The sequence below is a fragment of the Danio rerio genome, chromosome 24 (genome assembly GCF_049306965.1).
Source record: "Danio rerio strain Tuebingen ecotype United States chromosome 24, GRCz12tu, whole genome shotgun sequence".
Classification (NCBI taxonomy): domain Eukaryota; kingdom Metazoa; phylum Chordata; class Actinopteri; order Cypriniformes; family Danionidae; genus Danio; species Danio rerio.
In genome coordinates this window covers 782,501-797,285 of record NC_133199.1, presented here as the reverse complement: position 1 = coordinate 797,285, position 14,785 = coordinate 782,501, and the positions used below count along the sequence as shown (strand labels likewise).

The 14,785-nt window shown below is 38.3% G+C and overlaps 1 protein-coding gene and 1 long non-coding RNA gene across 9 annotated transcripts in view; one reads left to right on the top strand and one right to left on the bottom strand.

The window, feature by feature from the left end:
- Positions 1-14,785, top strand: part of LOC141380801 (uncharacterized) — a 198,830-nt gene that overhangs the window by 33,381 nt on the left and 150,664 nt on the right. The gene's annotated exons all lie outside the window — the stretch shown is intronic.
- Positions 1-14,785, bottom strand: part of hecw1a (HECT, C2 and WW domain containing E3 ubiquitin protein ligase 1a) — a 70,803-nt gene that overhangs the window by 33,234 nt on the left and 22,784 nt on the right. For all 8 annotated transcript variants that reach the window (XM_073941344.1, XM_073941347.1, XM_073941345.1 and 5 more), the window contains 4 exons: positions 8,714-8,789; positions 4,786-4,955; positions 2,659-2,801; positions 1,022-1,122 (listed from right to left, as the gene is read on the bottom strand). In XM_073941344.1, coding sequence (XP_073797445.1) covers positions 1,022-1,122; positions 2,659-2,801; positions 4,786-4,955; positions 8,714-8,789 — 490 coding nt within the window. The remainder of the gene's footprint in view (positions 1-1,021; positions 1,123-2,658; positions 2,802-4,785; positions 4,956-8,713; positions 8,790-14,785) is intronic.

Genomic DNA, 14,785 nt, shown 5'->3' with positions numbered 1-14,785 from the left:
GCTATATTTAGTACAAAAATTAAGCATTTGTGCGAGTAAATTACATATAAAGACAATGCAGATGCATGAAAATAGGCGAATTATTGCAGTGGCACAAATTACATGGAATGTGCAGCGTGTTTGCCGGTCATGCACCAAATTCACCTTAATCACATCTACCGTGCAACTTAAAATAATTGAAAAACACCCCTGGAGTAATGTGGTGCTTCCCGCTTGGTGTGTTTGTAATGCATTAATAATACAAATTCGAAACACTGTAATAAAAACTATTAAATACTAGTCTCTTTTAAAGGCACAGGGTGTCTTTTTTGCCACTAGAGGGCGTGTATTCACAACAAACAAAGGCGTATTTTGATGATACTCTGTGCGGTCACACAACAAATAAAGCCTCACTGCTGTTTCCCTGTTTTACAAACTGGAAATCGAGAGTGTGTGACGTCATTAGCATGAACACGCAGCGCATCTCACTAGATGAAACTGATGATTTCTCTGGATTTGAACATTTGAACAAACATTGCAGATAATAAGTGCATAAGTCAGCAAATATTTAACACCATTGTAGTGTTTTTTAGATATTTGTTAGATATTCTTACATATTGTGCTTATAAATAATCAAATAACAAAAGAATCTTGGGATTTGTACTGTTGGTTTTGCCTTTTCTTGTGAGTTTTTGTCTTGTTTCTACTGTAAATATCTAAAAATTCTTAAATCATGAAGCATTTTCTAGACAAGCAAAACATATTGTCATGTTTCCAGTAATGATGAGTCAAAACTAAGAGAGTTTTTCCTAAAATAATCAAATAATCTGCCGATGGGGCAAGGAAAAACTCTTCATTTGGACTTATTTCTGAAAACATGACAATATTTTTGCTTGTTAAGAAAATGTTTCTCGATTTAAAAATGTTTAGACTTTTAGACTAGAAACAAGACAAAAACTCTAAGCTAGAAAAGCAGTAAACATTAATAAATAGTAGTAGTGCAGTGTAATAGAAGTGTAGCAATAGTAAAGATCCTTCAGACCTGGATGGATTGATGAAGTTATCTCGAAGCGAAACTGCAGCTGGCCGCTGACATGATCTGTTGGAAGCCGCCGACCTAAAGTGTAGCTCACCACACGGTCCCTGATTACAGCAGAAACACAAGGAAGCTTGACATTATAAAAACCAACAGGCAAATAACTATAACAGCCACACTAAAATCCAAAATACATTCACAGTATGCACCATTGGTCAACATAAAAAAGAAACTGATATTTTTAAGCATTAACAATAATTCAATTGATGAAGGAAACATGAAGAGTTTGTTTTAATGAACATTTTCAAGCTTAAGGTTGTTTAATACACTGTAAAAAACGCAATTAATGCATGCTTTTCTAACAAAAATCGATTAGGTTCACAATGGATAATTAATACATTTTGAGTGTGAGCTCGTATCCGTAATGTCATGTAAATGCATTAACCAGATTTATTTTAATGATTAAAGGTCAGAAACTGTAGTCAGATCAGATCAAAAATAAAACATTTATAAAATATAATTTAGACATCAACAACACAACTCACATTTATAAAATCCCAAATTGATAATTCAAACCAAGACTCATAAATACACAAATCCAATTCGTAAATTCAAAACAGGACTCGTAAGTACACAAATCCAATTTGTAAATTCAAGAATCAATTCGTAAATACACAAATCCAATTTGTGAGTTCAAAAACACGATTCGGTTAAGCACAAATTCAATTCGCAAATTCAAAACACGACTCGAAATTACACAATTCCAAATCGTTAATTCAAAATACGATTCGTAAACACACAAATCCAATTTGCTAATTCAGAACACGATTTAAAAATACACAAATCCAAATTGTAAATTCAAACCATGATTCGTTAATTCACAACTCCAATTCGTAAGCTCAAAACATGATTTGGCGAAAATAATTATGATTTTACCTGCAAATTCACAAATTGTGTGTTGTATTTGTGAATTGTGCTATGAATTTACAATGTGGCTTTTGTACAGCTAGTTGTGCTCTGCATGTATGCATTTATTTTTGTTTATGTATTATTTTTGAGACTGATCTGGCTTCATAAAAAACTGCTTACAATAGAATCAGAACAGGTCGTTTTTTCCCAACACCCCAAATCTGTGCTCTGTAAATGCCTTTAAATTGCAGTTTATTCATGTGCAGATGTCTGACTGTAAACAAGGTAAAAGAAACTTTAAGACAGACAAGTATTTTTGCAGTGATACATGCACAAAATAAGTGGAGAACTATCAAAAATCAGATTTCAGGGCTCCCATGGGTTATCACAGTCATTGAAAAGGTCTATTACAGACATTGAAAGTCAGGGAATTAAAAACAAATGTGTTTGCCCAATCAAGTAACACCAGTGATTTAGATTTTTCTATTGAAATTTTAGTTTCTGTTTATCAAAATGTAATTTCTCTATACCTTATTTATTGCTTATTTCACACCTATTGTTAAGATTATTGTGCTCGTTAACTAAGGCTAACATCTCAGGATAATATACATCTTAATTATTTGCACTCAAATGTACAATAGCATCAGCAGACTGCTAAACAAGTCAAGAGTGTCTCAGTCAGATAATCAGTAGAGTAAATGATCAGTAGTTTGTGTGCAAATGCAGAGGTTTACCCGATGGCGTGTTTCTCCAGCAGCCTCTGCACCGGCACCACCAGCTTCCCCAGAAAGCGTTTAATAATGGGTCGACTCTTCGCAAACTTATCTTTAACCTCGATCTCCAAAACATCCGTCGGCAGCGACACAAAGTTAAACCGCTGTCAATGAGAACACAAAAACACGACCGCTCAGCTTTAAATACACAAACACACTGCCTAAGAGTTATACTGCATGAACTACACCAGTAACACTTTAGTTTAGGTCACAATACACGATATTAACTACTGGCTTATTACAGCACATGCCTATTATCAAGATATTAAATGTTCATAATTATATGATCTTATTCTGCATCCGCAATCCTATTCAAATCTTAAACATATCTGACTCATTATTAATAAAGAGCTAATTAGCAGATTATTAAGCTAGTAGTGTTAGTTAATGGTTAGTTAATACCGTGAACTCTGACCTAAACTACAGTGTTACCTTACATTTTACTTGATTTAGTCGGTCATGCTTCATAATAAGGTTGCATTAGTCAATGTTTATTTAATATACTTACTAACACGAATGTAAAAAGCATAGGTGGACATTTACTAATGATGATTAAAATCAAAATGCACTGTGAACTAACAATGAATGACTTTAATGTTAACAACGATGAATATAAACTGTAATGAATGTATTGTTCATGTTAGTAAATACATTAACATTAACTAATGCAGCCTTACTGTAAAGTGTTACCAACTAGTCTGACTTTAAAGCAGGGGTCACCAATCTCGGTCCCTGCTGAGCTAAGCTCCAACTTGCCTCAATACAACCACCTAGTATACCTAGTAAGACCTTGATTAGCTTGTTCAGGTGTGTTTGATTAGGGTTGGAGCTAAAATCTGCAGGACACCGGCCCTCCAGGAACAAGGTTGGTGACCCCTGCCTTAAAGGGTCAGTTCACGCAAAAATGTAAATGCTGTCATGATTTTAAAGGTCCTGAGAATTGCTTTAAAATGTGCTTAGTCTCTTATTAATCCGGGCTCACCACAGCGGAATGAACTGTCAACTATTCCAGCATATGTTTTATGCTGAGGATGCTCTTCCAGCTGCAACGCAGTACTGGGAAACACCCATACACACTCATTCACAGCGCATGTGTTTGGATTGTGGGGGAAACCGGAGCACCCAGAGGAAATCTATGCCAACATGCAAACTCCACCAAGAACAGGGACTCGAACCAGACCTTCTTGCTCTTAGACAGGGGTGTCAAACTCAATTCCTGGAGGGCCGAAGCCCTGCACAGTTTAGTTCCAACCCTGCTCCAACACACTTACCTGTAGGTTTCAAACAAGCCTGAAGGACTCAATTAGTTTGATCAGGTGTGTTTAATTAGGGTTGGAACTAAACTGTGCAGAGCTGCGGCCCTTTTGGAACTGAGTTTGACACCTGTGCTCTAAGGCAACAGTGCTAAGCACTGAGCCACCATGCCGCCCACATCTAAGTAAAATATTTTAATTTCATAGGACCTTTAAAAGCATGACACAGTCACAGGGCTCAGAGGAAAATGCTAAAGTATAATACAAACTCAACATTGCAGATTCTGTGATGTGATTATTGTGACTGGTCATGATATCGATGCTGATATGATGTACAAGTAAGGGATACAGCTTGTTTCCGTTTAGAGATGCTGCATCCTGGCTGGAGTCCACAGTAAATCTGCAGTGTGTTTATGGCAGAACACAACTAGACTGTTTTCTTCTCTGTGAACCAAAGCGTCACGATTTTTGCTCAAGGAGAAACAAAGGACTTTTAGTTTTACAACCATTGCTGTACAAACCCAAACCCAGCAGCTTCTCAAATCACAGTTATATTGTTTTTTTTTTATAATTATATATATATATATATATATATATATATATATATATATATATATATATATATATATATATATATATATATATATATATATATATATGTGTGTGTGTGTGTTTGTGTGTGTGTGTGTGTGTATACATTTTTCCACTGTATCTGACACAGTTGGGAAGGAGTAGAGAGAAAGGATGTTAAAAATGACTGATAAGATTTGTAAACTGATGGTACAGATGAATCATTGAAGAAAACACAGAGTGTGGTAGTGTGAAAGTGACTGACCTCTCTCTTCCAGACGGGGCTGATGGTGTTGCAGGCGATGCTAGAGCGTTTCTCCTGGCCGTGGTGTGGAAGCGCAGGGTACAGACTCTGCTTTCCAGGCTGGATGGAGATCTTCAGATACGGGTCTGGATTAAAGAACATCCCCTTCTTCAGACCCACCGCCTGCACGTCTGGAACACAGAACAACAGCAATTAAAAGTGAAATTTGTATTTCTTTCCATTAGACAAAAAAAAAAAAAAAAACATCTTTATAAAAACACCAAAAGGCAAAAAAAATATTATAAATTATTTGTAATAATCAAAATGCATTATTATTATTATTATTATTATTTATTATAATTATTTTATTTATTGTTATCATTATTGTTATTATTTATTATTCATTATTATGATTATTATTGTTATTATTATTTATTATAATTATCATTGATATAATTATTATTATTTACAGTTTTTTATAATTATTTATTTATTATTATCATTTATTAATTATATTTATTATTATCATTATCTATTTATTATTATTATTAGCATTATTATTAGCATTATCATTATTATTTATTGCTTTTATTATTGTTATTATTATTATGAATTTATTTATTTATTAATATGTAATATTATTATTATTATTATTATTATTATTATTATTATTATTTTGTCCCTTAAAATTCAGATGTAGGCTGAACATCCATCATAATATGTTTTTTTTTTTTCCATCTGTCTGCATGTTCTTTCTTTTCTATTTTTATACCCCGTGTCATTGCACTTTTATAACCATTCACAATAAAAGCAAAAAGTTTTAAAGGCTAAAGCAGTAAAGTCTGCGTGTGGGAATATAAAGAGAAATGCAGGAACTCTCCGGATCCCACGGGATCTAATTATGTCCATCAGTTTCCAGACGGCAGACAGAGACGCTTTACTGTAACGTCATCATCTCTGACTGAGGCATTCATGTGCTTTTAACAGTGTGTGATGCAGTTTACAGGGACGGGACCGCAGAGGTTTAGTTTTTTGTTTTTTGTGAAATGTCCCTTTAGGAAGATTTTTTTAAAAATGTGTAAATACAGTGGATTTTTGTGCAGATAAAAATAAAAAAAATAAAAATAAATCTTAAATTTTGCCTTTATCTTTTAAAAATTTTAGAAATAACCAATGACACGTAATAAAATAAGGAATGTAAACTACAAACATAAATATGAAATAAAATTGTAAATGAACAAAAATTAAATGAATTTACTCAACAGCCGCAGCTTCGTTCATGTTGTGGAAAGGATGATGAAGGAGAGGAACTGATGATTAAGGGGAGGAGCTGATTATTAAGGGGAGGAGCTGATGATGAAGAGGAGGAGTTGATGATGAACGGGAAGAGCTGATGTGGGAAGTAGAGGAGATGATGTTGAAGAAGGAGAAGATGATGATGAAGGGGAGGAGTTAATGAAGATAAAGGGGAGGAGCTTATGATAAAGTGGAAGAATTGAAGGGGAGGAGTTGATGAAGAAGTGGAGGAGTTGATGATAATAAAGGGGAGGAGTTGATGAAGGGGTGGAGTTGATGATGATAAAGGAGAGGAGTTGATAAAAAAGTGGAGGAGTTGATGATGATGGGAGGAGTTGGCTAGGAAATATTCATTAATGGGAGGAGTTGATGATGACGAAGGGGAGCTGATGATGGAGGAGAAGAGCTGTTGATTAAATGGAGGACCTAACGTTAAAGAGGAAGGGCTGATGATGAAAGGGATGAGCTAAAGATGATGAAGGGAGGAGTTGAAGGAGAGGGGCTGATTATGAAGAAAAGGAGTTGATGGTGAGAGGGAGGGGTTGATAATAAATAGGAGGAGCTGATTATGATAAAGAGGAGAGGCTGATGATTCAGGGAAGGAGCTAGGAATCAAGGGGATGGGTTGATGATGATGAAGGAGAGGGGCTGATGATGATGGGGAGGAGTTGATGATGATGGGGAGGAGTTGAGTAGGAGTTGATCATTAGTGGGAGGAGTTGATTAAGAAGGGGAGGAGTTGATGATGACGAAGGGGAGCTGATGATGGAGAAGAGCTGTTGAAGTGGAGGACCTAATGTTAAAGAGGAAGGGCTAATAATGAAAGGGAGGAGCTAAAGATGATGAAAGGAGGAGTTAATGAAGGGGAGGGATGATTATGAAGGAAAGGAGTAAATGGTAAAGGGGAGGGGCTGATATTTCAGGGGAGAAGCTAATGATCAAGGGGAGGAGCTGATGATGAAAGGGAGGAGCTGATGATGAAGATGAGGAGCTGCTGATGAAGAAGAGGAGGAGCTGCTGATGATGAAGGGGAGGAGCTGATGATGAAGATGAGGAGCTGCTAATGAAGAAGAGGAGGAGCTGCCGATGATGAAGGGGAGGAGCTGATGATGAAGGGGAGGAGCTGATGATGACGGGGAGGGATTGGGTAGGAGTTGATCATTAATGGGAGGAGTTGGTGATGAAGAAAATTTGCATAGCGTGTAGTTAGGGACGTAACGTTTACTATGATAAAGCATGTTACATGAATGATTGATTTGCAGGATTACATAACAAGAGCAAAAGGCTTCTAAAAGAAACAAATGCGGTTGCTTTATAATAACTTCATAGTGTTTTCACAATCGCTGGAGGCCAAAATAAAAAGCAGTAACAGTATGCTCTTGCACACCTCTTGTCATTATATAATCTTTGATTACGGTGGATCAGGAGCTCTACACACTCTGCAAACTCTTTCAATAAAGAGAACCGGCTCTAGTCATCAGTCCACAAACATCTCTGGGCTAAAAGAGCTCCTGTTTTCATCTCTTCAGGGAATATCTGAGGAGATTCTGTAGATCTGGCCCTTCAGTGGAGCCACTAATGCGCATATATTTATATCAGCATGTCAGATGGAGCTTGAGCTCGCAGCAGGAGACGCGGCATGAATAAAACATACAGCGCTGGGGAGTCCTGAACGCTTCAGTCAAATATAATGGAGAAAAAACAGAGAAATAGAGAACGAGCGGAAGAAACATGAGGATAAAATAAGACAACCTTCATGCTTTCATAAAGAGTCGTGTAAAGCTGTTTGGGATACTGGGCTCATAATGTTTTACTCAGTGCTTAAAGAGAATCCTGAGCAACATTTAAAGCTCCACATGTTAAGATGTTTGTGCTATGATGAAACTGAGAGAAAAGTCACGGCAAACCACCAGCCATTTATTTATGTACATCAGACGTCTAATAGACATCCAAACATAGATGTCTGGCCTAAATCAAGGCTGAATTTGAGCACTGCATGTGTAAACGTACAGTCAATAGAATGGTCTTGCCTCTAAATAAACATAAATATAAACACAGCACTGTATATAACTGCACATTCATAAACCGACATGCTCTGGCATTAGCCGAGGCTGTGGAAGCATGACTGCAGGCCTTCGTTTTTAATTGCACCTCATTCCATTAGCTTTCATTCCATTCTCTTGTTTATTAAACAGAAGATTTACCAACAAAAATGCATTAATATTCTAATCAAAATGATATCAAGTGAAGCTGGTCATAAGACAATAATCTATAACAGTCTAATAATAGTCTGTGTTGGTCAAATAACCCACTGATAATCATTTTAAAGAATCATGATTACAATTATCATCAGATTTCCCCTGCTAGATTTTAAAACTAAGGCTGCATTTTTCCATACTATATAGTATGCTAAAATCAGTATGCGAGCCGAGTAGTATGTCTGAATTCATAGCATTGTAAAAACAGTATGCGAGAAGTTCCCAGATGACCTACTACCTCCGGTGAGATTCTGAAGTGTGCATCTGATGGACGCTACGCTATCCCATAATGCACCGTTAGAGAATTCATGCATGGGAGTGAAGTGACTGTAGTAGGTAATCTTGGATGCAGCCTAAGACTCAATCAAAATCTGCATTAGAAGTGTTGGACTCACCGGAGAGGGAGAAGCTGATGAGTCTCCTGCTGCCCAGAGACTGAGGGAGATCCGGACTGATGACCGGCTTCAGCGCCTGATGGACACACACAAACAGAAATTCACAGGGGAACTAGAAGAGACTCCACTCAGGAAATGTCTCCTATGTTTCTCCATGTCTGGTCCACTAGAAATTAAATGTTGTTCACTCACATTGCTGGTTTTGTGGTGAACAATTCATCCGTGCATGTCATTAAGAATGATAGATATGAGTGTATCCCTGTAATCTTTAATTGAAATCTGTCTGTTCAGTTCTCAGATTAGTATCTAAGGTGTTGGGCGTGGCTAACACACTTAACCACGCCCATTCCAGCTGTCAATCTTGACAACAAACAGAAATGGTGAGGAGGAGGAGTCTGTTAGGCTGTAATAACTCCCCCTTTCCCCATCTTTCCGAATGACACACCCACTTTACTACATCCAATCAGCTCGCAGTAGAAAAAAAAAACAAGCCACTCCCACTGCTTTCTCATTTAATATTCCCTTCTGCATCACAATACGCAAAACTGGTCGCAGTTTCCGGTTGTTTAAAGGCCATTACAGACTCGGATGTCCAATCAATAACATGCATTCATTAGGACTGCATTGATTCTGCATCCAGGAAGAGGAAGCAGAAGCAGAGGCTCATGGGACGCCACTTCTCCGAAGAGCAAAAACTGATAGTGATGCTATTAGTGAAACAACCCAGAGCTGACGCAAACATGTGCAATGTGTAAACTGAGCAAGTATTCAAAGCAACATTACTAAACATAGTGGATTGCAGTGTAAAAACACCACATGATGGCAACAATGTGTATCTACATGCAACAATATACAGTGATCAGCAGAGATGAGTGAATATGAATGTGTTTATCCACTTCCTAGTGAATATATGCATGTTTAAAACAGATATATTTATTAAAGTCATGTTAGTCACTGAACCTCCTCAGAAATAAAAACATAATACATTTATATTAAAGCAATATCATGCAAAAATTATAATAACAAGCTACAAAAATTCTTATATATTTTTTTGTTTCTCTTGATTTTTGCTCTTTTTAAAATTGTTATGTAAAGTTTTTCCTTTACATACAGTAATTTTGGACCATCATCGCAAGTTATTTTGTTTTTTAGCTCCACTTTGATACTGATATGTCAGTAGCAGTAGTGACTTATCTAATGTATATGCACAAATATACATATACAAGAAAATATACATTTAAGACATCTATACATAAGAAATCTGTGAGGGGAGAATCATATGTGCCGAGCACTGTATGTCACCCAAAGGGTCAATTTACTTTTTCTGTAAAAAGCTAAAAGAAAAAATGTAAATGAGCTTGAGCATTGCTTTGGACCCCCCCAAAAAATATCCCCCCACCCCCACAATAAATAAATAATTAGATAATAATAAAAAAATTATAATAAAATATATATAATACATATATATATATATAATACAAAATATCCTTTTTACCTTATTTTTTATTTTTACATTATGTATTATGTAATTATTATTATTATTTACACCGTGAAAGGTAAGTAGGGTCCAAAACAACACTGAAGCCCATTAACATACATTTCATGAAGAAAAATCTATATTTTTGTAATGCATTATGTATATATCAGTATATATTATAGACACATACATATAGATACATACACTCACCGCCCATTTTTATAGGTACACCTTACTAGCATCGGGTTGGACCTCTTTTGCCTTCAGATCTGCCTTAATCCTTCATGGCAGAGATTCAACAAGCTGCTGGAAATATTCCTCAGAGATTTTGCTCCATATTGTCATGATAGCATCACACAGTTGCTGCAGATTTGTCGGCTGCACATCCATGATGCCAATCTCCCGTTCCACCACATCCCAAAGCTGCTCTATTGGATTGAGCTCTGGTGACTGTGGAGGCCATTTGAGTACAGTGAACTCATCGTCATGTTCAAGAAAGCAGTCTGAGATAATTGAGCTTTATGACATGCTGCGTTATCCTGCTGGAAGTAGCCATCAGAAGATGGAGACACTGTGCTCATAAAGGGATGGACATGGTCAGCAGCAATACTCAGGTAGGCTGTGGCGTTGATGCTCAATTGGTACTAATGGACCCAAAGAAAATCTCCCCCACACCATTACACCACCACCACCAGCCTGAACCGCTGATACAAGGCAGGATGATCCATGCTTTCATGTTGTCTGAGCCGAGCATCTGAATGTGTCAGCAGAAATGGAGACTCATCAGAGCAGCAACGTTTCTCCAATCTTCTATTGTCCAGTTTTGGTGAGTCTGTGTGAATTGTAGCCTCAGTTTCCTGTTCTTAGCTGACAGGAGCGGCACCCGGTGTGCTCTTCTGCTGCTGTAGCCCATCCGCCTCAAGGTTGGACGTGTTGTGTGTTCAGAGATGCTCTTCTGCAGAGCTCGGTTGCTTATTTGAGTTACTGTTGCCTTTCTATCAGCTGGAACCAGTCTGGCCATTCTCCTCTGACCTCTGGCCTCATCAACAAGGCATTTGCGCCCACAGAACTGCCGCTCACTGGATATTTCCTCTTTGTCGGAGCATTCTCTGTAAACCCTAGAGATGGTTGTGTGTGAAAATCCCAGTAGATCAGCAGTTTCTGAAATACTCAGAGCAGCTCGTCTGGCAGCAACAACCATGCCACGTTCAAAGTCTCTTAAATCCCCTTTCTTCCTCATTCTGATGCTCGCTTTGACCTGCAGCAGATCGTCTCAACCATGACTACATGCCTAAATGCGTTGAGTTGCTGCCATGTGATTGGCTGATTAGAAATTTGTGGTAATGAGCAGTTAGACAGGTGTACCTAATAAAGTGGCCGGTGAGTGTATATGGACACTTCCTCATCTCAGTCTACTATAAACTCTATAAATCCCTTTAACAGACATGTACAGAAAACCGACTCAAAACCCCCTCCAGAAAGTAAAGAGACAAACAGCCGGCAGAAACAAAAGCAGAGCAGGTGTTTGGAGTCTTTTAGGCCCAAATGAGATGCAAATCCCGTCCTCTTGACCGTCAAAATGAAAGCGGCGTTTCCCAGATTACCCAAAAGCACAGACAGATTAAACAGATCCGCAGGAGGCTCCTAATTCCAGACCTCCAATCAAATCAATGAGTTTGAGCTGTGCTGAGGGCGGATCTGGCACCAGCAGACTGACCTGAGGCCCGGACAACAAATCCAGCTTCATCCCGTCTGCTCGATGTGCTGCTGCATGCTTTATTAATCACTGATTGCACATGAGTAGGGACTGTTAGTGGAGCACTACTCTAGGGGATCGGCAGGGAGTATTTGTGTGGTTGCTAGGGTGGTTTGATTTGTTGTCTGTTGCCAGGTGGTTGTAAGGGTGTTTTAGGTTGTTTCAAGGGAATTGCCAGTATCTTAGTGGTTGCTAAGGTGAATTGATTAGGTGTCAGTATGTTTCTAGGTGGTTGTTAGGATGTTGGTGGCTTCAAGGGGGTTGCCAGGAAGTGTCTTAATGGTTGCTAAGGTGAATTGAATAGTTTTTAGTTTGTTGCAACAGTAGGCTGTTGTTGGGGTGTTCTAGATGGCTTCAAGGGGGTTACTAGGGAGTATCTTAGTGGTTGCTAAGGTGATTTGACTTGTTGTTAGGCTGTTGATAGGTGGTTGTTAGATTTGTTGTTAGGCTATTGATAGGTGGTTGTTAGGGTGTGCTAAGTGGCTTAGACAGCGTTGCCAAGGAGTATCTTAGTGGTTGCTAAGGTGAGTTGAGCAATTGGCAGTCTGTTGCTAGGTGGTTGTAAGAGTATTGTAGGTGATTTCAAAAGGGTTGCAAAGGAGCGTCTTAGTGGTTGCTAAGATGATTTGGTTTGTTGTCAGTCTGTTGCTAGGTGGTTTTTAGAGTGAGCAAAGTGGCTTCAATAGGGTTGCCATAGAGTATCTTAGTGGTTGCTAAGGTGAATTGAGTTATTGGCAGTTGCTGGGTGGTGGTTAGGGTGTGCTAAGTGGCTTAGAGAGGGCTTCCAGGGTGTATATGAGTGGTTGTTAAGGTGAATTGATTTGTTGTCGGTCTGTTGCTAGGAGGTTGAAAGGATGTGCTAAGTGGCTTCAAGAAGGTTGCCAGGACGTATGTAAGTGGTTGCTAAGGAAATTTAATTTGTTGTCAGTCCATTGCTAGGTGGTTGTAAGGGTATTCTAGGTGTTTTCAAGGGGTTGCAAATGAGTGTCTTAGTGGTTGCTAAGATGATTTGGTTTGTTGTCAGTCTATTGCTAGGTGGTTTTTAGAGTGTGCAAAGTGGCTTCAATGGGGTTGCCATGGAGTATCTTAGTGGTTGCTAAGGTGAATTGAGTTATTGCCAGTTGCTGGGTGGTGGTTAGGGTGTGCTAAGTGGCTTAGAGGGTGTTTTCAGAGAGTATCTTAGTGGTTGCTAAGGTGAATTTATTTGCTGTCAATCTGTTGCTGGGAGGTTGTTAGGGTGTTCTAGGTGGCTTCAATGGGGTTACCAGAGAGAATCTGGGTAGTTACTAAGGTGAATTGATTGACTGTCAGTCTGGCTCTCATGAACATAAACGAAAAACCGAAACTAAGGAATTAAAAGGAAAGAGCACCGTGTATAAATGGCTTCATTAATGCAGCAGCTTCCCAAAAGATAAAGATGAAAAAGTCCCACAGATGCAGTTCTTATTCAGAATCCCCGACGGCAGCTCTCCTCCTGCCTGGTGTATATTGCATTACTCTGAAACTACACACTATGCACAAAACAGTTCAGAAAGCGCTCAGCCATCCATCATGTCAAACTAAACCACAGCGCTCTCCCTCTGTGCGACACACACTTCAGATTCAGACGCAGAAATCACTGTTCTCTTTCATCTGCATCAATTCCACATGACGGCGGAGGAACAGAGACTTTCTGCTGACTACATCAACACAGTCATCTGATACTGAAGGACAGAGTGAACGATAGCGCATGTTTCTGCTTCCAGCTATCCTCCTCTGGAGAGCAGGAGACGAGCGATACGACACAGAGACACTGCTTTCAAAAGCCCTTTCTATGAACATTAAAGGTCAACGAGAGGATTCAGAAGCATGAAGAGTCAGAGAGATATAGTTGAAGCCCCCTGTACATTTTGCCCTGGAGAGAAGATTCTCTTCAGCACATTTCTAATCATAATAGTGTTAATAACTCATCTCTAATAACTGATTTATTTTCTCTTTGCCATGATAACAGCACATTATATTAGGCTAGATATTCTTCAAGACACTAGTGTTCAGCTTGAAGTGATATTTAAGTGGCTATTTAGGGTACAGTTCTGGAGACACCCCAAAACTAATATTGCTTTAGGGGGCTAATAATATTGACTTTAAAATGGGTCAAATAAATAAAAAAACGCTTTTATTCTAGCTGAAATAAAAGAAATAAGACTTTCTCCAGAAGATCAAATATTAGTGGAAATACTGTGAACAATGGCTGAATCTGTTCAACATCATTCAGGGAAATATTCGAGAAAGAAAAAACCCAAACTCTAAAGTCCCAGATGCTCCCACAACAGCAGTAGAGTAGCTATGATCTGATTCCCTGACAGATCTGTCTTTTATATTCATATTTCCTATATGATGCTTTACAGTTATATATTTGTGTGAGAATGTAGTTGTTTAGATTGCAAAATACTGATTAAATTAAAGATATATAGAAACTAAAAATATTAAGAAAATAAAGATTTGAAATGTTCATAATTTCGGAGATGCAGCATGTTGGCGGCCATCAGCCAGCCATACCGAGCAGAGCAAAGATGGTTGATGTTCGGCCACAAGATGGCGACAAAAAGCACATAATAAGTCCTTAGGGGAGAAAAACAGCACAATTTCAAACTACAGCTGATCAAATCTGTATTAAACAACTTAGTGATATTCTCAGGCGAACTCTCTCTTGTGATTATGTCTTCACACTGTTGTATAAATGCAATATCACAGGTTTAGCAGTGCCATATGGCTGTATATTGTCACTTGTGGGACACTAAGGCAGTGCATGCCTTTTACCAATGCCGATATACAGCCATACCACACTGCTACTCTTCTG